Here is a 25,531-nt window from a genome sequence, read left to right on the forward strand (position 1 = left end):
TGGGCAGGAGCTGGGACCAAAAGACGGGAGCTCACCCCGCCGTGGGGATTCGAACCGCCGACCATGCGATCGGCAAGCCCTTGGCGCTGAGGTTTTGCCCAGAGCGCCACCCGCGTCCCCTACAGGTTACCTACTTGATGCTTTTAGCACTAAACTGCAAGGGAGCTCTGATTGGGGAAGGGGACCTGCTTTGCATGCAGAAGGTCCCAGGTTCAGTCCCTGCCCTCTCCCGGCATGGCTGGGAAATACACTTAGTGGAAATCCTGGAGAACTGATGCCAGTCAGTGCAGATAGCACTGAGCTGGATGAACCAATGGCCTGACACTGTATAAGGCAGCTTCCTATGTTCCTAATAATTTTCACGCTGGAGCAGGGAATTTGAAAGCTCTGTTTGGGCTTTAACAGACCGCTGTTGCCTAGGAATACTGTGTTTTCTCAGCTGCAGTTGGAAGTAGCATTTTGAAAGGAAAAGGTATATGTGTTGGAAGTTTGGGGGGAAGGCACTCCACTGAGCCAGTATTCCTGAGGTGAACAGTATTATCTCTGCTGGCTCATGTACCTTTAGTTTGCAGCCCATTTTCTCCAATACATTCCAGTTCCTCAAGATCAGTCTTTCCCCCAACCCAGATGTTTTTGGGGCTACTGTGTCCATCCACTGGCATTCCCAATGGTTGGTGGTGATGGGAGAGGCAGTCAGCACCATCTTGAGGGCACTAGGTTGGGGGTAGATCAGCCTCCCGCAACCTAGTGCCCAAGTATTGCTGGAAGTCCTAAGAAGTTGTAAACACCAATATGCACAGCTTGGCACCTTGTTTGAATCTAGGCATGGCAGCTGGAGGCTCTGCTCCTTTGCCTCTCAGACATTTCTCCTCCACCTTTCCACGGAACGAGGCTCGCAGTGTACGAAGATCAGGGCTGCAATCTAAAAGCCACAACACAAAAGGAAAATGAATTGGGGAGGGAGGAGGAAGAAAAAAACCAAGGTCAGGTACAGTGGTGCCTCGCAAGACGAAAAGAATCCGTTCTGCGAGTCTCTTCCTCTTGTTGTTTTTTCGTCTTGCAAAGCAAGCCCATTAGCGGATTAGCGCTATTAGCGGCTTAGCGGATCAGCTGATAAGCGGCTTAGCGGATCAGCTGATTAGCGGCTTAGCAGATCAGCTGATTAGCGGCTTAGCGGATCAGCTGTTAAGCGGCTTAGCGGATCAGCTGTTAAGCGGCTTAGCGGATCAGCTGATAAGCGGCTTAGCGGATCGGCTGTTAAGCGGCTTAGCGGCTTGGGAAAAAGGGGGGGAGGGGAAAACCCCCCGCAGGAACTCGCAAGGCATTGTCGTCTTGCGAAGCAAGCCCATAGGAAATTCGTTTTGCGAAGCACCTCCAAAACGGAAAACCCTTTCGTCTAGCGGGTTTTCCGTCTTGCGAGGCATTCGTCTTGCGAGGCACCACTGTACTGGGTATTAGTTATAGAGTTCAGCAGGTCATGGAGCTTAATCTAAGCAGCAAAATGAATGGGCTGCTTCATTCTCTCCCCTTCTGGTAGCCTCACTGATAGGAGAGACAGAGAGGGGTTTCACTTGTTCACATTCTATGACCCTGAATCAGTTGAACTAACAGAAGGGTGTTGCAGATTCAACAGTTTTGCCCCAAGTGATTCCTTAGTTGTGATTCCTGCACTGCAGGGACTTGATGACTTTTGGGCTCCTTTTCAGCTCTGCAGTTCAGGAAGGAGATGAGAGTGTCCTTTTGAGAGGCAATCCCTTCACTTGATCCATGTCTTTTAACAGGAAAGCAGTAAGGGAGGTAAAGGTAAATAAAGACATGGGGATAAGGGTTAGGCCAGCGCTGCCCCACCCCCAGCTCCAAGAAATCTCCCCATCTCCCTTCCAGAATGTTGTCACATCCATGTTGTTGTTTTAAGTGTGCCTGTTGGGTTCAAAATATGGATTTAGAGGGGAAATGGTGCACTTGGAAAGCTGATAATGTGCAGCTTGAAAAAAATGAGGAGGGGGTTAGACATGTTCAGTATATGTATTTATTAAGCACTTAAATAACAGGTAAACGAAGGGACAGCATGTACAGGAATTATATCAAGGTAGACTTAAGTTTCCATACTTAAAATGCTCAAACCATATTAAAACACCTTCTTCTTTCTGGCTGGAACCACCTCTTCTTCACCTTCAGGCAGGTGATGCTCCATTGCATCCTTATAAATACCCTTTAGGTGCTGCTTTTCTTTGGTGCCTGTTAGTTCCTGAACTAAGGCAGATTCATCAGTGAGTCATCACTGTATTGAGCCCCCACCTTGGTGCTTGCTCCCAGATCTTGGAACTCCCCCCCTCGGGAAGCTAGACTGGCTCCCTCCTTGTCCTGCTGGTGGGTGAAGACTTGTTTAATTCCCACAGGCTTTGTGGAACTGACTGTTTTTAAGGAAACAGCTTTAAATACCGCTGTGCTGTTTTTTACTACAATTGTACCTTGGAAGACAAACTGAATCTGTTCCAGAAGTCCATTTGACTTCCAAAACGTTCGAAAACCAAATTGCGGCTTCTGGTTGGCTGCAGGAAACTCCTGCAGCCAATCAGAAGCCGTGGAAGCCCTGTCAGACATTTGGGTTCCAAAAGATCATTCGCAAACCGGAACACTCGCTTCCTGGTTTGCGGCATTCGGGAGCCAAAACATACAGGTTACAGGGCATTCGACAACCAAGGTACGACTGTATCTGCATGTTAATGGATTTGTTTTCCTAGTGTTTTGATTCTGTTATAGTTTAATTACTTTTTAACTCTTACCTTTTTATATATTTTTAGCTTTCTGTATTTTATCCATATTGTTTTAACTTTTGTAAGGCATCTTGTATCCTAATTAGGGGAAAGGGCAGGCTATAAATAAGGCTAATAATAATGATGAGAGATAAGAGTTACCTGCTGCTGTGGAGGAATAATAATAGGAATAATAATATATTTCTTATACCGCACCCATGTGACTGGGTTACCCCAGCCGCTCTGGGCGGTTTCCAACAAAATATAAAGGGACAAAACAAAACATCAAAAGTTTCCTGAAACAGGGTTGATTTCAGATGTCTACAAAAAGTCATATAATTGTTTAACTCTTTGACATCTGACGAAAGGGCGTTCCACAGGGAGAGCTCAACTACCAAGAAGGCCCTCTGCCAGGTTCCCTATAACTTCACTTATTGCAATGAGGGAACCACCATGGATACATGGATGGGGAATTTGCGCAGTTGGAAAATCTGCTTTTAAAAACAAAAAAACCCGATCGCTAATATACAATTCAGTCAATCAAAATCATAGGAGATTGCTCGACTGGAATTCCCTCGCCTATCTGGGGAATGGCAGTGTTCTGTAAAAAGTTGCCTGACAAGTTGGTGGAGAAAGTAGTTAGATGAGCAAAAAGCTCTGTTGATTCACTGATGCGTGATATTCCAACCCACCCTTTCCCCCAGGCCCTACACAAGTTCCATAGCTGCAGAAGCGGATACAAGTGAAAAAATTCTTCTCTTGTCAAATGCAAATGCTATGCCCTGAATTGCTGTGACCTGCCCTAATATTTGGCACACGGAAGAGGCCTGCAGATTTTTATGGCATTCTTAGTGATAGGTTGGAGGATATCAGGTAGCATTCCCTGAGTGGGGGCCATGCTTTAGAATTACAGTGGTACCTCAGGTTACATACGCTTCAGGTTACATACGCTTCAGGTTACAGACTCCGCCAACCCAGAAATAGTACCTTGGGTTAAGAACTTTGCTTCAGGATGAGAACAGAAATCGCGCTCTGGCGGCCCGGCGGCAGCAGGAGGCCCCATTAGCTAAAGTGGTGCTTCAGGTTAAGAACAGTTTCAGGTTAAGAACGGACCTCCGGAATGAATTAAGTACTTAACCTGAGGTACCACTGTATATCAGTGCTTCTTTCAGGATAAAAAATGAGGTGCTGGTACACGTGATAAAAATGCTGTGATTTCCGGCACAAAATGGCTGCCATAGGCAGCAAAAACGGGTGACAGTAGTATGTACCAGCAAGTATGCACCAGCACAAAAGCAGCACCATTTCAAATACCCAGGAGAGAGAATGGCTGCATGGTGAGACCTTTTATCCGAGGAGCTCAAGGTCGTTGTACACACTACTTCCCTTCTCCATTTTATCCTTGCAACAACCACGTGAGATTGGTTGGGATCAGAGACAGAAACTGACCCAAGGTCACCCAATGGGCTCTGTGGCTGAGAGGGAATTTGAACCCTGCTCTCCCAGGTCCTAGTCCCACACCCTGACCATAGCACCACACAGGCTGGAGCTGGGATGTAACCTGGAAGTACTTTATAGGATGCCTGGGTCAATGGGAGCCAATGAAAAAAAGAGTCAGAGCTTTCTGTGACCCTGCCAAAATCGATGACTGTTTTCAGTGGTCTTCCTCTTCCAATCAAAATCTTCTTTAGCCATGGAGTCTTCCATTTGCTAGAGAACGGTTTGCTTTGCTTGAAGCTATTGGTATTTTGTAGACAGGACCTCCTGCTTTGTGTGTGCGCGCGCATGTTAATTATTTAAATGGCATGTCCTTAAAAACCATTAACAAGTCCCCAAAGATAAATACAGGAGCTTCTTCTCAAGCTATAGCAGGAAATGAAATGACTTGTGGCTTCTGTTAATTATCTCAAATTGTTAGCAAGAAGGGCGGCTCCCTTGAAGCTTTTAATTTATCCGTTGGACTTGGAGGGGCTAACAAACGTTTTGTGCAGTGGTGGCAGAGGAGGAAATCTGTGTCTGTTGTACAATTTTCAGCATACAGATTGTAACTTAACCTGCGTGTATCTGTGGTGAGGGAAGTGAGATGGTTTTGACAAGGGCTGGTGCAGCTGGGGTTTAAATCGCTTATGTATGTGTGTTTACCTTGCACATTTATGAACATTGATTCTATATTTGAAGCCTTTGAATTCTTATAACAGGGGGAATAGGGATCCCCTTACATCTCTCATTACCTTTAATAAACTGCAGCTCCCAGGATGCTTTGGGGGAGCCATGCATGTTTAATGCGGTATAATAGTGCTTTTAATGTGTGTTGTGACAGTGTCTGTATTGGTAGCTGTTTGTAGTATGGCACATAGAAGGGCCTCAATCTGTGGGGTGATAAAGAGCTACTTAGACTTGGCTGCTGTTACTCATTTCTTAATTGCTCCTTCTCTCACCTTCTTAGGCTTCTGTTTGCCTTGTGATGAGGTTCCTTTAAGTGTCTTCTTGCAAGCTATCCTGCTCAATTCCCTTCAAGTAATTACCGTATTTTTCGCTCTATAACACGCACCCGACCATAACACGCACATAGCTTTTAGAGGAGGAAAATCCGTAGGCATGCCACCCGTAGGCATTCCCTCCATAACACGCACAGACATTTCCCCTTACTTTTTAGGAGGAAAAAAGTGAGTGTTATGGTGCAAAAAATACGGTAAGTAATACTCCATTTAAAGAGGAAGGAAGGAACTGGGAGTTTAAGGACACAATTATTTCTCTTGGTGCAAACCTTCTGAGTTTAATTTCTCTGACACGTGTCCTTGGGGCCAAATGTGACCTTCCAGACCTCTCTACCTGGTCCTAGGGATTCTCCCAGCCTATATGTCATCCTCAGCAACACCCCTGTCTCAAGGCCACACCTCTCACTGGCACCAGCTGACTCCTTATCTTCCTTTGGAATGTGTCCTTTAAACTTTGATTATGCCCCTTTCATCCCTGCATTGTAGATAGAGGAGTGTGTGTGTGTGTGTGTGTGTGTGTGTGTGAAATCTAGGCTCCTGTACAAAGGTAAAATCTGCAGTCATTGTTTTTGCCCACATTTGTATCTGGCCCTGTGTACAACTGGCATATAGCCGCCAGAAGAATGCTCAGGTGGGAATGGGGCAGGATTTTTTTCCCCCTAAAGATATTCTAAAAGTACTTTCTGAATACCTTCAGAAATACCTTTCTGAATACCTTCAGGTGCTCATGAACCTGCTGACAGCTTTTTTGGAACCCTGGACTTTGCTTTTCTCCTCCTGTATCCTTCACATGCAAATACACAAGTGAAAATAATTTCCCATCTCTAGTTATGAGCTCCTAAGAACTGGATCAGGCCAGTGGCCCATTTGGTTCAGCCTCATGTTCTCACAGTTGCCGACTGGATGCCCCAATGAGAAGCCTACAGGCAGGACCTGAGTATATCAACTTTTCCCCCATGGGATTCCTAGCATCTGGTATTCAGAAGCATGCTCCCTTTGGCGGTGGAGGCAGAATGTTGCCATCATGGCTAGTGCCCTTTTATAGCCCTTTTTTGCTTAACCCTCCTTTCAAACCACCCAGGTTGGTGGCCAGCACTGCATCTTGTGGAAGCAAATACCATAGTTTAGCTGTGGAATGTGTGAAGAAATTCTTTCCTCCTAAATCTTCCAACACTCAGCATGCTTTATCTCTGTTGGAGTGGTTCTGCATTGGCAAATGCCCCAGACCCCTTCTTTACGCTGGATTATTCTAGTTTTGGATTTGGCTACTTCTGCTTTTACAGAACGGACTTCACCCCTTTTATCCAAGGAGGTGTTTGATCACAAGCTTTATCTGCACAGAAATGTAATTGTGTCGTGGACATCCTCTCTTGCAGCAAATATTTTCCCTTCAAAGTGGCTTTAGGGGAGGAAATTGTGGGGAGGTAAATGAACTTTCTCTTTTACTGGGTTTTTTCGTCTTCTTCTTCCTTTTACTTCCTTGCAACCAGCTTGGGAATTTTCTTCTTTTAACTTCAAATGTTTGTAAACCAGGGTTTCCCAAAATTGGGTTTCCACCTGATTTTGGACTACAGTTCCCATCATACCTTACCACTGGTCCTGCTAGGTGGGGATGATGGGAGTTGTAGTCCAACAACAACAAAATTCACAGGAGTGCAGTTTCTTTCAGGAAGTGTGAAATAGGTGAATTCACATGGAAATAAAAGGCACGGACCAGATTTCTCTTGCATTCCAACTCTCATTGGCAGCAGCTCCCCAGGGTTTCAGGCAGGCGAAGTTCCCAGCTCTACTTGGAGATGCCAGGGATTGAAACCTTTGAACTTTCTGCATGCAAAGCTGTTGCTGTTGCTGTGACCTACGTTCATTCCCTTGGAAGCAAGGGAAATAAATAATCAATTGGGTGCTTAGCATTAAACAAGGAACAATCAAAACAGGAACCTTCAATTTAGGCTTATTTAAGTTTGCGTGTGTGTGTGTGTGTGTGTGTGTGTGCGCGCGCGCGCGCGCGCGCGCACTTGCACATGTGCAAAGAGAGAGACTGAGGCTTTAAAAGCCCCTCTCTGAAGGTAGTGCAAACAGGATCTTAAGAACATATGCCAGTAATTAGATTAGGCTTTCAGCCCAAACCCTCACATTGATCATGCTGATAACAACATTACTTTTGTAAGAGGATTTAAAAAAATATTTTTTTAAAAAAAGAAAATGCAAACCTAGAAGCTAAAAATAGCAAAGTTGTCTAGACATGTCGTTACTTTGTAGGGATTATATAAGTCACACCATACCACTTCTGGCCATTTCCTTGTGTCCCTTAATGTTCTCATCTGTGTTGCTAACAAAAAGCAGTGTTGATTAGGCTGGAAGAAATAAGTATTTGCTCTTAAATACTTAGTTCTGTCTCCTTAGATTTAAGGTTAGTATAGTAGACAGACTTTGTCAAACAGGAGGAAATTCATCCTCAAAAAGAGAGAGAGAGGGCTCTGAATAAAGTATGCATCTCTTTCTCTATACCTTAGTTTTATAAGCAAACTGTAGTTCTCATGGTTGCCAGTAGGCTTGACGAAAGAACAGGTGAGTGAGCAAATGGAGTGTTGCACAGCCCATACGATTTGTTAAGGAAGGAATGGCATTTAGTGGATGGGGCTGCCTCCTCTCCCTTAAGAGGATTGAGTCTATAGTGAATAGACTTGTTCTTTTTATGAGGGGTGGGTGGAACCTGAGTTCAGATCCTTACTCTACCACGAAGCATTCTGGGTGGCACCAACAGAATCACTTCTTTGGTTCTCACAGAAAGCCTAAATGGTCAGAAGCCTCTACTTGCCTGTAGTAGCTGCTGATTCTGACATGGGATGGTTAGCTAGAGAGTTCCACTGCAACTCCTTGAGGATTGCTACCTTGCTTCCCTTCTAGTGGAGCTGGGGTTCTTGCTGCAGCGCCAGTGGCTTATAGAGATTATGCTGCGAATTCTTCCTTCTTTCCTGCTATTGCAAAGAAGGAGAAGAGTTTCTTTGAAAAGGAAGGTGGGCATATGAATTGTATTAAGTGAGAAATCATCCGAATGAATAAATAAAAGCATGCAAGACGAACTGGCAAGCATCAGCCGATGTTCAGAGAGAGAGGCTCAAATGGAGTGCTGCAGTTGACAGCGGTCCCTGTCACCATCTTAAGCGATAGCTGCTACTGTTGAATGAAGGCTTCTGACAACTAAGCATGTGTTTCAGATACAGCTCAAGCTGGGCAGTCCATGCCTATCAGACAACAGTAGCAAAGCCACTTTCAGTTTCTCCAACCTGTGAAGAAGCTGGTGCTGGAATCTTTATACAGTGGTACCTCAGGTTAAGTACTTAATTCGTTCCGGAGGTCCGTACTTAACCTGAAACTGTTCTTAACCTGAAGCACCACTTTAGCTAATGGGGCCTCCTGCTGCTGCGTCGCCGCCGGAACCCGATTTCTGTTCTTATCCTGAAGCACTATTTCTAGGTTAGCGGAGTGTGTAATCTGAAGCGTATGTAACCTGAAGCGTATGTAACCCGAGGTACCACTGTATAGGGGTCAGAGAAGAACACATGACTTTCTCCAGCCTATCACTGACCAGACTCTTCATGCTGGATTTGCACCATATCTTGTCAACGTGTTATATTTATGAACTCTCCGCCCCTCAGCACCAAACCTTCAAATAGTTGTCTAAGTTGAAGGGTGGATTAACTGACTTCCTAGCAGGGAGTATTTCTGCCTGCACACCATGTGACCAATTTCCCTTCCGTTTTTCGAACCACAGGCCTGTGAGGAAGGACAGAGGCTTTTGTGTTTCTCCCTTTAACCTCCAAACCACCTCAAGAAGTAGTAGCCAAAGGTAGTTTTACCTTGATTAATATTTTACGTGGGGTTCTCTTTAATCAGTTGACTCGCTGGTGACAATATTTTTAGGACTGACACACACACACACACACACACACACACACCCTTTGCTTTTGATCCTTCTCTCCATTGGAGGAGAGAGACTTAATGAGGCAATAAAAGCCTCAGGCCAGCGTTAATTAGGTGTAAAAGGCGAGCTGTGCCCCTATATTAGCTATAGTGTGCTTTACCTGTCCTTTTTTCCTCTTCCTTCACCAACTCTTGGCTATTGATATTTTTTCCAGGTTGCACAGACGGCAGATGGCTTGGATGCTGACCTCTGGAAAGATGGCCTGTTTAAATCCAAGGTCACACGATATTTGTGCTTCACACGGACCTTTTCTAAAGAGAATGTGAGTGGCTTGCTTCTCAAGCTTGGGTGTTTATTTCTTGGGCTGGTCAGGGAACAAGAAAGGTTGTAGTAGGAAGCAGAACAAACCAAATTTCTATCAAGCTTTCTTTCCTGGTTGCCTGTTGAAGGTTTTTAACTCGCCACAGGTGAGCAGGTAAATGTACTGTTCACATGCTGCATTAATGTTTTGATGTCCCACTGAAGGAGAAAGTGTCACATAATCTATGGATATTGTTCAAGTGATTTGTTGCTACTTTAAGACTACTACCACCCACTACATTTTGAGTTAAGATACGTCCTGTTTGGCATCAGTACTGATTTTCTCACCAATATTCACACATGCTTTCATCTCAGGTGTCTTGATGATGGAATAAAAGCTCACACGTTTTGCTGCTTAAGAGAGTTTTGTGATTAAGTAGTCTGTTTCTTTTTTAAAAAAATAAAAAAACAATTTGGAAATGTGGCTTTTGCAAGTCACCCCTTTAAAAACAAGTTTCAGCAAGGGGTATGCAAACATCTTTGCATGGGATACTGTTGGAATGGGAGGATCCTAAATACTGACCCACATAGGCAGCTTGGGAAATGCTGGCTCAAGGGCAGTCAAGTATGCGGCCTTTCAGATGTTCCTGAACTACAGCTCCCATCATACCTGACTAATTGGCCATGCTGTCTGGAACTTACGGGAATTGCAATCTAGCAACATCTGGAGGAGGGACGCAGGTGGTGCTGTGGGTTAAACCACAGAGCCTAGGACTTGCCGATCAGAAGGTCGGCGGTTCGAATCCCAGCGACAGGGTGAGCTCCCGTTGCTCGGTCCCTGCTCCTGCCAATCTAGCAGTTCGAAAGCACCTCAAAGTGCAAGTAGATAAATAGGTACCGCTCTGGCGGGAAGGTAAACGGTGTTTCCGTGCGCTGCTCTGGTTTGCCAGAAGCGGCTTAGTCATGCTGGCCACATGATCCGAAGCTGTACGCCGGCTCCCTCGGCCAATAAAGCGAGATGAGTGCCGCAACCCCAGAGTCGGTCACGACTAGACCTAATGGTCAGGGGTCCCTTTACTTTACTTTAACATCTGGAGGGCACCAAATGGGCAACCGCTGTGCTACTTGAAAAGGCTAAAAAGCGGGGTGGAACCTGCAACAGACAGTTGCAGTGTGAAGTGTTCAGAAACTGCATTCCATTCCCCCTTCCTCCAGTTTCCCATTCCTCCTGCTCATTCCACATGCATTCAATGGCCATTGACCACACCCAGTCTTAACTGGGCTGGGCTTGCCTCCCGCTCCCTGCTTTGTTCCCCTCCTTGCAAATATTTTTTTGTACTTTTACAGACATTAGGATTTCCCCCTCAAGCCTGCAGGTTCCTCCCACTTTCTGTGTATATTGCACCTTTTCGCATACATTAAGGAACGGCACTGACAGCCCGAACATCAGAGGATCTGTTGGTGTGTTCATGAGGTTTTTCTTTCTCCAGTGCTTGATTAATCAGGGAAGACGTCAGTTTGGATTCCATGTACTATTCCTTGTTCCAGCTGGCTTGCAGATGCTGCTCTTCTTTCTTTCTTTCCCCCCAGGAACTTTTCTTGTTTTTGGACCTTGCAACGAAATACATGTAGAGCTAATTAGCCAGATTCATTACATATGTCTTTGCTCTCCAGATAAGAGCTGTTAGCTGGATAGGTTTAAGCACCCTGGGTTGTGTCCAATACTAGTCCTTCTCTGAGTAGACCCATTGATATGAAGGAATCTAAGGTAGTTGTTTCCGATTAACTTTGGTGGGTCTACTCGATGAGTAGGATTAGCATCAACTATAACCCTCTCACTCTCCCGCAAAGTTCGTTTGATCAAAGTAGGATTCTTTCAATGTCACAATGGCCGTGTACACAGAACGAATTTAAATCACATGACATCACCCCCCCAAAAAAAACACTGACTCTTGGGAGTTGTAGTTTAAGGGTGCTGGGAATTGTAGCACTGTGGGTAGTAAATTACAGTTCCCAGCATTCTTAGGGGGAAGTCATGTGGTTTAAATGCGTGGTGTGTATGCAGCCAGATTAGTTCCCCATTTAAATTTTGAAGGCAGCCTTTTTGCCCCTTTCCCTGTCCCTAAATGCAACCCCCACTGAATCCCAAAGTACTTGGGTAGCTTTCCACACCCCACAAGCACAGCAACACATAATTGATTGAAATTGATTTTTTAAAAAACTAAATTTCCCCCCACAACTGGACAGCAGGTTGAGTGGAGCTGGACTAGGTGAAGAATAGAATCATAGTGGATGAATTTCTAGATCAAATAGACAGGTGGCCTCTGCTTAAAAACATCCAAGGAAGGAGAGTTCACCACCTCTCATGGGAGTCCATTCCACTGTCACAAAGAGCTCTTAATGTCAGAAGGTTCTGACAGCTGTTAGGACACCTATATCCCCCTCCCAGAGCTACAATTTCCAGAGTTCCCTGGAAAGAGAGATTAATTATTAAACCGTTCTGAGAATTGTAGCTTTGTAAGGGGTCTCCTAACAACTCTCAGCATACTTAACAAACTACAGCTCCCAAAATTATTTGAGGGGAAATCATGACATAAGCCCAACTTAGTTGGATGCAAACCTGTTTGTCGAATTCAGCGTCCTGGGAATGGCACTTTTAATAATAGTACTGTAATAATAAAGGAGGAATTAAGTTTCTAGTCCTTTTGATTGTGACAAGTTCTTGCTCCATTCGCACACTGTGTATGTGGGGCAGGCGCATAACTGCATGCTCAATTCTAAGAATTGTCATTTTGTTTGGGTTTCATCGCCTCTTGGCCATCACTTTCCTTCTGTCTCCCAACAGAGCCACCTGGGCAATGTCTTGGTCGATATGAAGCTCATAGATATCAAGGACACTTTGCCTGTCGGCTTCATTCCTATCCAAGAGACCATGGACACACGTGAGTTGAGACTGTTGGTCTTTGTGATGACCAGATTCTGTGCATACCCTCTTAGAGAAGATGCTTTGTAGTGGTGGGCACTGCTGTGGGAATTCTATCCATCTTTTGTCTTTCATCCAGATTTGCTCCCACACTATGTGTGATTTGGATTTAGAGGCTGTGCACCGCAGTCAAGTGGGGAGGGGTGTCGGTGGGCTACCAGATCCCTTTGATGATGCGGTCTAGGTTCTAGGTTTGTCTCCGCAGAAAGAAAAGAAGAAAAAAGAATTGTACATGGGCTCAGGGGTTGGCCGATGTCTAAAGATGCCAACATAACAAAGTAGACCTGATGATGATTTATGGACCATTTACTATCTGAAGATCTTGAAGCAAGTTACAGTAGGTAAAAATACATGAATTGTAGAATTACCAAGTTGGAAGGGACCCGAAGAGTCATTTAGTTCAACCCCCTGCAATGCAAGAATACATGGGGTTGGACTACATGACCCTTGAGTTACCTTCCACCTCCATGATTTTATGATTTGGATGTTTTTATGTATTCTGAACCATTTTGAGTTTTTCACATATTGAGCGATCTATAAATCATCATCAGGGCTACTACATGAGGTTGGTATCTTTACCTATCAGGTAACCCCTGAGTCCATGTACATGAATGTGCACGTAGAAGAAACATAATATGTCAAATGATTTACACAAAAAGCAAATACTTAAAACAGCATCAATATCCACTATTGGTATAAAAATCAGGGAGTACTACAAGGCGTGGGGGGGGCGTGGGGGTGTTCAGAGGAGGGCTACACTTAAAGAAGGTCTGGGTTTTGTAGAGAGGTTTGGAGTAAGAGAAGAGGGAACCTACCCCTGAACTCTCACGCTGTGGCGTTTTGCAGAAGAAACTGCTTTCCGGAAGAAGAGGCTCTGCATCAAGTTCATTCCGCGGGATTCTACGGAGGCCGCAATTTGCGATATTCGGATCCTGGGCCGGGGCAAACAAGCCCCTCCGCAGTATACGTTCATTGGGTAAGGGTCCCATCTCCTCCTCACCCTTTCAGTCAGGAATTTTGGAACTGAGGTTTTTCCAGATAGGAGTCCAGCATTCCCTACCAAAGGGACCCCATGCTGTTTGCGTCCCTCCAAGTGCTAGCATATTTGTTACCTTGACCATTGACTTGAGCTGTGTGGCTGATTGTCTTCTCTTGTCTGCTGCAAAGGGAACTGAACAACATGGGCATATGGTACCGCATGGGCAAAGTCCCCAGGAACCATGAATCGTCTCAGCCCACGACACCTTCTCCACAAGCTCCAGCTACAACGCCAGCTGCTAACCTTCCCAGGTGAGGCTCTTCTCAAATTCTCCAATGCCAGTGGGATTTTTATACAGTTTTATACACCACTTGACAGTATAAAATAATGGTGATGGTGATGGTGATGGTGATGGTGATGGTGATGATGTAGTTTACTAAAGCATAAAACAATGAAATTGTCGATAAGAATTAATAATTCAAAATGTCCTAAAAGTTAAAATAACAATAGACTAAAAATAGATTAAAACTTGCATCAGCTTTCTAAACATGTTAGCAGGTTTGTCTAAACAAGAATGCTTTTAGCAGGTGGTGAAAAGAGTACAGAGAAGGTGCCTGCCGAATGTCAGTAGGCAAGGAGTTCCCAAGTGTGGGTGCTGCCAGACTAAATACATTCATACCGCTTGCTACATCCGCTTCATGTTACGCTCTTTCAGGTTACGTCCCGTGGAGACCCGGAAGTACCGGAAAGGGTTACTTCCAGGTTTCGCCGCATGCGCAGAAGTGCAAAATGACGCCATGCGCAGAAGCTGCGAATCGCAAACCGCACATGCGCAGACACGCCGCTGTGGGTTGCGCTCTTTTCATGTTGCGAACGGGCCTCTGGAACAGATCCCGTTCGCAACCAGAGGTACCACTGTAATCAAGTTCTTACAAATGCAGAAGTAGTATTATGGGATACCTGTTAACTGTGAGCATAAGGACATAAAACAAGCCTGCTGGATCAGGCTGGCTTGATGCCTGTGGGAAGCCTGAAAGCTGGGCATTATTACATAAAATATAGTCATTATTGCTACTGTATATTTATTTATGCTCCACCTTTTTCCATGACAGGGACTCAAGTGGCTTACGGATAAAATAAGAACAGCTAAATTCATTGGGGGAACAGCTAAAAACAATTAAACTGTAATAGAATAAAAAGCATTATATATATATGCTAGCACTAGTCACCATATCCCCACTTAGAGTACTTCAACAAGCAATATAAAGGGTTCCTAGCAACTAGTATTCAGAGACATACTGCCTCTGACATTGTGACTAGTACAGGGGTCGGCAACCTAAGGCCCATACGCCGCGAGTGGCCCCCCATGGGGGGCCCATGGACCCCCACTGACCGCTTGGGGACCTCCGCCACCTGCTCAGTCGAGTCCCGTGCACCACGCTAAACCGGCGCGGAGCAGAGTGGGGACCGCCTTCCGCGATGCTGGCCGGCTTCCCATTGGCTGCAGGAAGCTCCTGCAGCCAGTGGGAAGCTGCGCATACCTCCTCCATGCCAGAAGGATCACTGGAAATAGCGTTTGCGCATTCGTGCGCGCACACACACTCCGGCCCACTGCGGCATCTGCGGGACCATGAACCAGCACAAGCCACAAAAACCCCTGGACTAGTAGCTATTGATAGCCTATTCCTCTAATAAATTTTCTGAGCCTCCTTTAAAGCTATCCAAGTTGGTAGTCATCACTTCCTTCTATGGGAGCACATTCCAAAGCGTAGCTATGCTGGGCAAGGAAGTACGTTAAGAGCATAAAGAGAGCCTGCTGGATCAGGCCAGTGACCTATCTGGCCCAGAATTCTGTTTTCACAGTGGCCAGCTAGATGGTTTTCAGCAACTGATACTTGGAAGGTGTGGAGGCAGAACATAGCCATCTTGGCAAGCAGCCATCATTAGCTTTCCCCATTTGTCTAATCCTCTTTTAAAGCCATCTAAGTTGGTGGCCACCACTGCCTCCGGCAAGAGAACGTTCCTCAGTTTAGCTATGTACTGCATAAAGAAGTACTTCCTTTTATCTACTCTCTGTATTCCAACATTCAGCTGCCTTTGGATGTCCTCAAGTTCTAGACGTATAAGAGGAGAAAAACTTTCTCCATGCTATGCATCATTTTATAAACTTCTAACATACCACCTCTATGTTTTCTCTAAACTAAAACATTCCAAAACATTGCACCTTTCCTCATAGGGGGAAGATAATGTGTTGTGTGCATGCTTTTTCTAAACAGAATTAAATCACACACTGGTGCAGAGATTCGTGGGAGTGAACTTACAACTAGGAGGGGAAATTATTAAGTTGAAAGAACCAAAAATGGGCAGATTTGCCTATCTGTACCCAGGCTTACCCTTGGAGTGCTTGGGATTCATTCCTGCAGTGCCTCTCTTGCTATCCTTGAAACGGTCTCCAAACAATCTGTCAGCTTCAAGCAAAGATGTCATTCCTTTCTCTCTGTGTTTGTGCATTCCTCCTCCCCCCCCCACCCCCCAGTGGCAGATATAATTGTACTTAACATCCATGCAGCAACAACAAAAAAGTTATCAGCTTGCGACAGACACTTTGGGAAATGGAACACACTCCAATTGCAAAAAGATGTGTCGGCTGCGTTTCACGTCCCACATGCCCAAGACTGGGGATTTTGGTCTCAACTTCTGCATGTTAATGTTGAATTTCGCCTCTCCTCCCTTCCCAGCTCTGATCCTTGAGTGCCAAATAGCTTTTGATCCTGTGGGTGTGTGGAACATGCTCATGTGATTGCTAGACATAATGTCAGAAAGATGGGTGCAACGCAGCACCTAACCTAGTGTGTCGGGGTGGTGAGTCAGAGGTCAGGGGCACAAGTACATAAGAAGAACCCTGCTGGAACTTTGTTGGATTGCTCTCCCATAAATGTGTATAACAACAGCACCAATGGTCAATGGACCCTCCAGGTTCATGGGCAGTCTACCTCCAAATGCCAGTTACTTGGCTTGGGGTAGGGAGGCACATAAGATTGTGAATATTATGAATATAGGATGGTAAAGGGACCCCTGACTATTAGGTCCAGTCGTGACCAACTCTGGGGTTGCAGCGCTCATCTCGCTTTATTGGCCGAGGGAGCCGGCGTACAGCTTCTGGGTCATGTGGCCAGCATGACTAAGCCATTTCTGGCGAACCAGAGCAGCGCATGGAAACACCGTTTACCTTCCCGCCGGAGCGGTACCTATTTATCTACTTGCACTTTGAGGTGCTTTCGAACTGCTAGGTTGGCAGGAGCTGGGACCGAGCAACGGGAGCTCACCCCGTCACAGGGATTCAAACTGCCGACCTTCTGATCGGCAAGTCCTAGGCTCTGTGGTTTAACCCACAGCGCCACCCACGTCCCATATAGAATGGTACCTTATATCAATCCAGGCATTGCTCCATCTGGCTCAGTATTATCTACACCTACTGGCAGTGGTTTTTCAGGGTTTTGGGCAGGAGCTTTCCCCAGCCATCCCTGAAGACAATTGGGATTGAGCTCAATACCTTCTACAAGCAAAGCAGGTGTTCTACTACTGAGCTATGGTCATTCTCTCAAGTTCTTAATATCCTTATCAAACCCAGAATCTATGGAATGCAAGTATGGCTCATAAGCATCAGTCAAAGTAGATAATGCTTAATTGGAGGGATGAGTTTCAAGCCTGGTCGAGGATATCTTCCCATGTCTCTGCTTTCAGGCGAAAGGTCTTAGATTAAACCCAAGGTATTTCCAGTTAAAAGGGTAATGTAACAGGCAATGGGGAAAGGGGGCTTTCTCTTTGCTCATTACCTTGGAATGCCACTGCCCGCCAAGAGAACAGAATACTGGGTAGAGGGGCAAGCAGCCAGACCTGTTAGCAGGGTTGGCTCCCTAGAACATCAGAAATACCTTCTGGATCACATCAGTGGCCCATCTGGTCCAGCATCCTTTTCTCACCGTGGCCAGCTGGATATCCCAAATAGAAAGGATCTGAGCACAGTCTGGGATCCTACTTGTAGGATCCCCATAAGTTGGATCTGAGCACAGTAGCACTCTTCCTCTTGCAATTCCCATCAAGTGGTATTTGGAAGCTTTATGCCTCCAGCCGTGGAGAGAGAACAGAGCCCAGAGGCTGTTTCCAGAATGTTGTTTAACAAAACCCACACGATTTGCATCTTGCTTGGATGTCAAAGCACCTGAAGTGGTTCCAACTCAGCGGGTTTCGTCTGCAGACAAGGGTGAACTTGGGGGGGGGGTCTGGCTCTGAGAGTCACTTAAAGGAGCTGAGGGAGAAGCAGGGGAACTTATATTTTAATGGGCTTCGATGAGAGTTTTAAACATTTACAAACGCTTTTAAAAGTTGGCCCTCCCAGCAGAGCCCTGCCTGGACGAGAAACTTAAAATACGTTGATGTTGGCTTCAGTTTTGCAAAAGAAGGCATAAGCGTCTAACTCTGGTGGTCTGGCACTAGTGGCTCTTTTTCTTTCCAGTGTATTTTAAAAGCTTGACTTGACATTTGCCTGTGATTTGCCTTCCAAGGGGGCCTTCAAAAGCAATCAACCACACCTCATATAAGGATATAAGGAAACTGCCTTATATTGAGTGAGACCATTATTTTGCATTGCCATTTTGTGTTTTTATGTTGTGAACTGCCCTGTGATCTTCGGATTAAGGAAGGTATACAAATTTAAATAAATAAATGTGTTGACTGGCTGCAGGTCTCCAGGGTTTCAGCCGCAGCCCCACCTGAAGCTGCCAGGGATTGAACCTGGAGTATTAGAGACGTTCAGTCATAATCCCAGCATCTGGATGATCACAGGTTCTCCATCCCACCTTTAGATGATGTGCATTCATTGTTAGATTTATTAATTTCTAAGCTACCCTTCAGTATTGCTGCTCACACAGCAATTAAGGTGTTGGTAAAATGATTTTGAAACTGAATTAAACCTGGTTGTTGTGGTTTTTTTAAATGTCAGGGCAGAGGAAAGCATAAAATTACAGCAGCCAAATGTAATATTTGTTGTCGTTTAGTTGTGTCCGACTCTTTGTGACCCCATGGACCAGAGCACGCCAGGCACTCCTGCCTCCCCCTGCCTCCCACAGTTTGGTCAAACTCATGCTGGTAGCTTCGAGAACACTGTCCAACCATCTCGTCCTCTGTCGTCCCCTTCTCCTTGTGCCCTCCATCTTTCCCAACATCAGGGTCTTTTCCAAGGAGTCTTCTCTTCTCATGAGGTGGCCAAAGTACTGGAGCCTCTGCTTCACGATCTGTCCTTCCAGTGAGCACTCAGGGCTGATTTCCTTAAGAATGGAGAGGTTTGGTCTTCTGGCAGTCCACGGGACTAAGAGATTAAGAAGGTCTGTTTAAAAAAAGCTTGGTCAAATGAGTCGTTTGCCTAATGCCAGCAAGAAATGACAGTAGGCAACAAGTGAGCACAGGACATTAAAAGTGAGAACAACAGGCAGGGCGAAAATGTAGGTAAACATGAGGATCAGGAACTTCCTATGAATGAAGAAAGCAATGGAAAAACCAGTGTAATTTTTTTAAAGAGAGGCATTAGAAAGGGTGGAGACTGCTTCAGAATAGATTGGGATGTCAGCTTCCTGTGAGTAGATTTTATTCTTTGTTACAGGGAGGAAGTGGGAGGGTGGTGGTGGCCTTCTCCTGAGTGTTTTTGTCCTGTAATGATGTTTCTGTCTCTTACATGACCCCCATCTCTTTTGTGCCATTTTAATGCTGGTGGGGATGTAGTTGGGAGATTCTGGCTTTCCTACATGTGCAGGAGAAATGATAGTAACTGGCACTGGCTCCTATTAATGAGAGCCTTCCTCTACCTCCCACCTCTCAGCATTACAGATTCTCCTGAAGTCTTAGTAATTACTGTTAATATCGTTCAGTGGCAACTTTTCACAGGAGCACCGTTGAATGGCTTAGTGCCTGCACACCGCACATGCAAATCGGCTCCTGTGCGCACCTAGTGATTTTGTATCCTCACTTCCGTCATGCCGTTTGCCGCAAGTGGAGTTGTAAGCATGTCATGCATCGCCTGTGCGTTCAGCAAGTGTGTCAAAACACAACTTCAATTAATTTGCTCTAATTATGGCTCCAGAGAGAGACTAGGGGCTGTATTGTTCCTCATTAAAAGACATTCTCCCTCCCCTCCCCCCTTCTTTCTTCCTCATCCGCAGTCTCCCACCGTCGCTTGCTCTTGTGTATCCCATACGGGGAGAATTTCTGAGCAAGAACACAGACTTGCATTTTAGGGACTGGGTAGAGAAGGATTTGGTCTTTGAAAGGCTCCACAATTGCCCATTCAAGTGTTGCATCCAGTTAGTGGAGGGGGCGGGAATACCGGGGTGGCCTTAAAATATCTATGGAGGAACTTCCAGCCCATGGGCCTAGTTTGGTGGGATATAAATAAAATATATCTGTATAGAAATGAAACTTTTGGTACCAGGGGAACCTCTCTTAGGAAACATTTTGGAGGTGGGAGGATAAAACAGCTTGACCCTGGTCTGGCTGCCCACCTCTGATGTCAGAGGGGGAGTTGACTTGATGGTCTGAGAGAGCGGGTAGGGAGGCAGAGGGTACAAGTAGCCAGAGTGGTGTCCTCCAGATGATGGTATACTACAACTCCCAGCAGCTCCTCAGCCAGCATGGCTAAGGGATAACGAGAGTTGTCGTCAGGCAACATCTGCGGGGCTACAGGATTCCTTGTTCCTGATTAAGTGCTTTAAGAGTCAGTGTTGTTAATTATTATTAATATTATTATTATATAATATAAAGAAATACTGTTCCAGGCAGCCCTAGGATGATTGGCTGGAGGAATGTTCTAAACTTATTTTAAGATTATTATTATTTTATTATTTTTTGTTTTTTTAAAGAAACCCTGTAACTGATTTTAGATGTTTTTAATTGGAATTGTTTTTAGAATTTTTAAATCTGTGTTAGAATGTCTGCTGTTTGTTTGTTTGTTTGTTTGTTTGTTTGTTTGTTTGTTTCATTCAAACAATACATCTGTTTTGCCACCCCGGGGGTCCTCTGGGAGGGTGGGAGGGTGAGAAATTCAACAAATAATAAATTATTTAATTTTTACGTTGGGCTTGCACTTGCTTATTGATTGATTGATTGATTGATTGATTGATTGCCTGCCCTTCACTCCAAGGTCCCAGGGCTGCTTACAGTAGTTAAAGCAAAGTATCGAAAGCAGTTTAAAACAACTTACGAACAGAAAAATAAAGAGCCCTAAACAGATACACCTAAAGGGTCGAAAGCCAGGGTGTATATTATTTTTTTAAGGGCCCATCTTATTTTTGTGATGGCAGCCAGTGGTGAGCTTTCAGTCCACGTGATGACACTGTGCCCATTAAAATCCTGGTTAAGTGATCATGCTAACAGCAGCAGGAGTGGTTGAAAATGAAAAGGACCCCCACAGTACCAAATAAAGTTTCTCTTTCTCTCTCCCCCCCCCCCCAATCTGTGTGTCTGTCTTCATTTGAGTGTTAGGCTTCTTCGTATAAGATCAGAGCCCCTCCACCACCACTCCCAATGCATTTCTAATAAGCCAGCTTCAATGATTACTCCTCTTCTGTTTTTTATTTTTGCTAAATGCCTTCGCAGCCGCATCGGAATTAGCCCTGCGGTTTTGAACAGGCTCAGTGCAGCTTTTTGGCAGCTTCGATCAAAGGGATTTGGGGGTTTGAGTTGCGCCTGTTCTCCCTCCTCACGCACACCAGCCCCCCCCCCCGAATCTGCAATAATTTGATGAAGAACTTCGCCCTAATTAAATATTCAAATGCAGGGCCCGCGTCAATATGGCTTCCCGTTGGCTCGGAATGATGATTAATTGTATTCAAAACTCCGGCGGCCGCTGTTCATTTCAACTCTTCCATTGTTTCCAGATTGTTCCTCTCTCTGGCTTGCTGTTTCTCTCCTCCGCTCCACACCTCCATTCTCTCTCTCTCTCTCTCTCTCCCCCAACCTGCTTTTGTTCGGGTTGGGTGTATGCGTGTCTGTGTTTCGGGATTGAAACTAGTAATTGATTTGCCATATGGTGCCAAGCTGCTCACATTTAACAATATGTGTTTAGGAACTTGGGGACTTTTATAAATTGGGCTGTTGTTGGTTTCTCGTGTGTGTGTGTAAGTGTAAGAGAGAGAGAGAGAGAGAAAGAGAATGTTCCACATCTAATTTCCTGTCTATAGAATAAAATGACAAGCAGTTTTAAAGGCATAAGGAAAACACATTTCTGCTGTTGGCTTGCAGGGATAAATAAGTTTATATCCATCCTGGCCAACCAGCAACGCTTACTTAAAATAAGGTCCCATCTGTACTATACGTTTAAAGCAGTACCCTGTCCTTTCGTGGCTCTCCCCTCCAAAGAATCCTGGGAACGGTAGTTTGTTAAAGGATGCTGAGAGTTGTTAGGAGCCCACCGTATTTCCCTCCCAGAGCTACAATTCCCAGAGTCCCCTGGAAAGAGGGTTGACTATTAAACCACTCTGGGAATTGTAGCTCTGTGAAAGGAATAGGGTTCAGTGAAACATCAACACAGCATCATTGGTTGGATAAAAAAGAAAACAAAAAAAATACTGCAAACACTTATCGAAGTTTTCAGTAGACATCTAAAAGAAGACCGGGGCAATTCCTTCCTAATTTCTACTGGCAAGGAGTTCCACAATGAACCGGAATGCCCCACTTAAGGCTCAGTTCCTAGTGAAGGCCTGCGGAACCTCGGGAGCATGTGGAACCACCAAAACCATCCCGTTGATTGAGACGGAACATAAGGAATAGGACCAGAAATGTTTAGGGCTTTCGGAATGCAGTCCACTCGCAGCTCATGTGCATTTAACTTGGGTGAATTCAGCTTTATGTGCTTGTCTGAAAAAAGGGGGAGGAAAGTCAGCATTCCCACCCACCATTACACTCACCATTGGAGAACATTTGGAGTTGCAGGGAAGAGTGTTCATCAGGATTGGGAAACTCTGTGTCCCCTTGGAAGTGAAGGGAAAGTGTGTTTTGACCAACTTGTTTTGTTTTTCCTTGCTAGGCATATATCTCTGACACTTCCGGCCAGTTTTCGAGGGAAAGGGCATGGCACTCGACCAGACTTTGAGTACCAGCACTCCAATTTATATGCCATATCAGGTAAGCCAAAGTGTTAGTTATTCGGGGTTTTTTTTAAAAAAATGCTAGATAACTCAGAGCCATCTTTGACTGCCCAGGCAACTCAAACAGTCCCCTGGTAGAGTCACTCTACCTTTATAGGAGCATGACGAAGCTCAGAATCTGTTGCAATTCTGCAGAAGATGATGGGGTGTCATGCTCAGATGTTGTTCTCACAAGTCTTAAAAGGATCCTCCATGTCGCTAGCAGAAGCTTCAAGTTGTCCGCAGAAGCAGTTGGTCTGATTGGGTGCTGGATGCAGGGCTCAGACATGGTTCTTAAAAGGAACCACCCTGTGATCAGAAGCCTCAGTTGCCAGTAGCAGCTGTTGGTTCACTTGGGTGCTACAGTCCGTGGGAAAGTCCCATTCCAGCCTCATCTCTCTATGCTGTTGTCAGCTGCCCACTAGTCCTTCCCACTGATGGGCTCCAGCAACTGGTGTTTAGAGCTGTACCAGCTGCAAGGCCATAGATTTCATATAGCGATCATGACTAGGCACTGTTTTTAGACTTTCTACTATGGCTATGGCTATGCCAGGGCTGGGGAGCCTTAGGCCCAGGGGCCAAATCCAGCCCTCCAGGATTCTCTGGCTCTCTGGACTCCTCCCAGGCAACACACCTCATTGGCCCTTCTCAGCCCTTGTCCTTGAGTGCTTTTGTCCAGCTGGGATGATTCTTAACTTGTCCCAGTGATGCATGTTGGAACCTCTGTTTAAAGCACTCTCCGTATCCCTGCCTGTTGTGGCAGCAAATTCCATAGCTTCAATATGCACTGAATGAAGAAGGACACCATTTTATCTGACCTGCATCTTCCAACATTCACCACATTAAATACAGTAAATGCAAACCCAATGTAAAAGAACAGTATATGTCTGAATAAGAGTTGCTTGGACAAACTAGTTTCTACACCTTCTTCATGAGCTTCCCAGGGTCATCTGGCTGGCCATGGGTAGAATCAAGAGTTTCTAGATGTGATGCAGTTGCAATCCAGCAAAGTGACCCATTGAATTTGCTGGGCCCTGCCAAGGGGAAACTGGGATTTATCTTTTACAAAGGGAAAGAAAGTAAGCTGTGAAATTCTGGCAGGGGAGTACTATTGCACCGCAAGAAATGCAAAAAGAAAAAGTGGGGGGGGGGGGAGGTGCTGTCAGCTGGTTTTCCTTCCTTGGCTTTTTCATGTGTTAATGGTGACTGGCACTTATAACAGAAGAACATGGCATTAACTCATGTACCTTAATGAAGGGGCTGATCAAATGGTAATCCTGGTAGGGTTTTGTTTTTGTTTTTACTCAAGCTGCCGCTGTAGGTTTCTTCCAGAGATGGAATATAACGATCGCATAATTCATGTAGGTGTTCATCCCCCCCCCCAATTTCCTCCCTTGTTACTCTGGTGTGGTCTTAATTGGTTTGGAAATGAGGAGAGCGGGAATGCTGCCCTGGCAATGATCCCGGATCGGGGAAGAAGGTTTGGGAGGAAGTCGGAAGAGATTTCCCTTCCCCACCTCTGTGGAAACCACAGCTCTGCTCAGTTTTGGACAGGCTTTACTGCCTTGGGAGGGAACCCGGCATTTCCATTAAGGAAATCGCAAATGCTTGGCTGGATCTGACTACAGATCCACTTGGCCCTGCATTATTCCTCCGACAGTGGACAGTCACAGGGACATAGGAAGCTGCCTTATACTGAATCAGACCATTGGTCCACATTGCTCAGTGTCGTCTACACCAGGGGTCAGCAAACCTTTTCAGCAGGGGCCAGTCCACTGTCCCTCAGACCTTGTGGGGGGTCCATACTATATTTGGGTAGGGGGGGAATGAACAAATAACCCAGAGATGCATTTTAAATAAAAGCACACATTCTACTCATGTAAAAACACCAGGCAGGCCCCACAAATAACCCAGAGATGCATTTTAAATAAAAGGACACATTCTATTCATGTAAAAACACGCAGATTCCCAGACCATCCGTGGGCTGGATTTAGAAGGCAATTGGGCCTGATCCAGCCCCCGGACCTTAGTTTGCCTACCCACAGTCTGCACTGACTCCCAGCAGGGGTTTCAGGCAGGGGATGTTCCCAGCCCTCCTTGGAGATGCCAGAGTTTGAACCCAGCACCTTTTGCATCCAGAGCAGATGCTCTTACTGAGCTGCAGCCTTGCCCCAGAAACCCGCAACCAAGCATGAAGACAGTTCTTAAATTATGGAGGAAGTGAAAGTTGGGGTGGGAAGGTTATTAGAGCACCCAACCCCATTTCTGCCCCTCACTAATTTTAGCCACACCACGTCCCCCTCCGTCTAGCCTTCTGAAAACAGTTGTGAGCAGGGCCACCACAAAACAAAAGGGGTCTAGGACATCCCTCTCCTCCCCTACTGGTAATTTGAGCACTGCATGACAGTGATGCTATCCTGCTGCTTTCCCCTGGCATCTGATTCTTCAGGGGTGGGGAGCATTTTTCAGGCTAAGGGTGCCTCCCCTTCTGGTCTCTCTTCCAAAGGCCACCTGCCAGTGGTGGGCGGAGCTAGAGGCAAAACCAAGAGGAACAAAGGATGTGAAACTTCCCCCATTGTACAGTAGGCTGGTTTCTACACACCACTCTATTCTGCACGCAGGCAAGCAAGAAGCGTCAGAATCCAGGAACACATTCCAGCCAGGCAAAGGACACTCAAGGAGTGTTAAGTTGTGGGTTGACATAGCAGCCGGCACAGCGATTTCTTCAAGTAGCTCTTTATTTTGGTAAGCTGGAGTAGAACTGACTGTGAACAGCTCAGCCGGCCTGTATTTATAGGCAGCCGGCTGTCAACATTGTAACCACAACAGCCCAGAGTTCCCGCCTAAAATAACTGGCGCGGACCTGAGTGAAAACTATCTACACTATCCCCCTGCTGGCCCAGGGTGAAACTAC

The 25,531-nt window shown here is 45.6% G+C and overlaps 1 protein-coding gene across 6 annotated transcripts in view; it reads left to right on the forward strand.

The window, feature by feature from the left end:
• MVB12B (multivesicular body subunit 12B) overlaps positions 1-25,531 on the forward strand; it is a 102,433-nt gene that overhangs the window by 18,114 nt on the left and 58,788 nt on the right. For all 6 annotated transcript variants that reach the window (XR_014521623.1, XM_083486019.1, XM_083486018.1 and 3 more), the window contains exons 3-7: positions 9,394-9,501; positions 12,325-12,421; positions 13,309-13,438; positions 13,630-13,752; positions 22,518-22,615. Coding sequence is in view for 5 of the 6 variants with exons in the window: in XM_083486019.1 (XP_083342145.1) it covers positions 9,394-9,501; positions 12,325-12,421; positions 13,309-13,438; positions 13,630-13,752; positions 22,518-22,615 (556 nt within the window). In the remaining variant the exon portion in view is untranslated. The remainder of the gene's footprint in view (positions 1-9,393; positions 9,502-12,324; positions 12,422-13,308; positions 13,439-13,629; positions 13,753-22,517; positions 22,616-25,531) is intronic.

Source organism: Podarcis liolepis (genome assembly GCF_965112155.1).
Source record: "Podarcis liolepis genome assembly, chromosome: Z".
NCBI classification, from domain to species: Eukaryota; Metazoa; Chordata; class Lepidosauria; order Squamata; family Lacertidae; genus Podarcis; species Podarcis liolepis.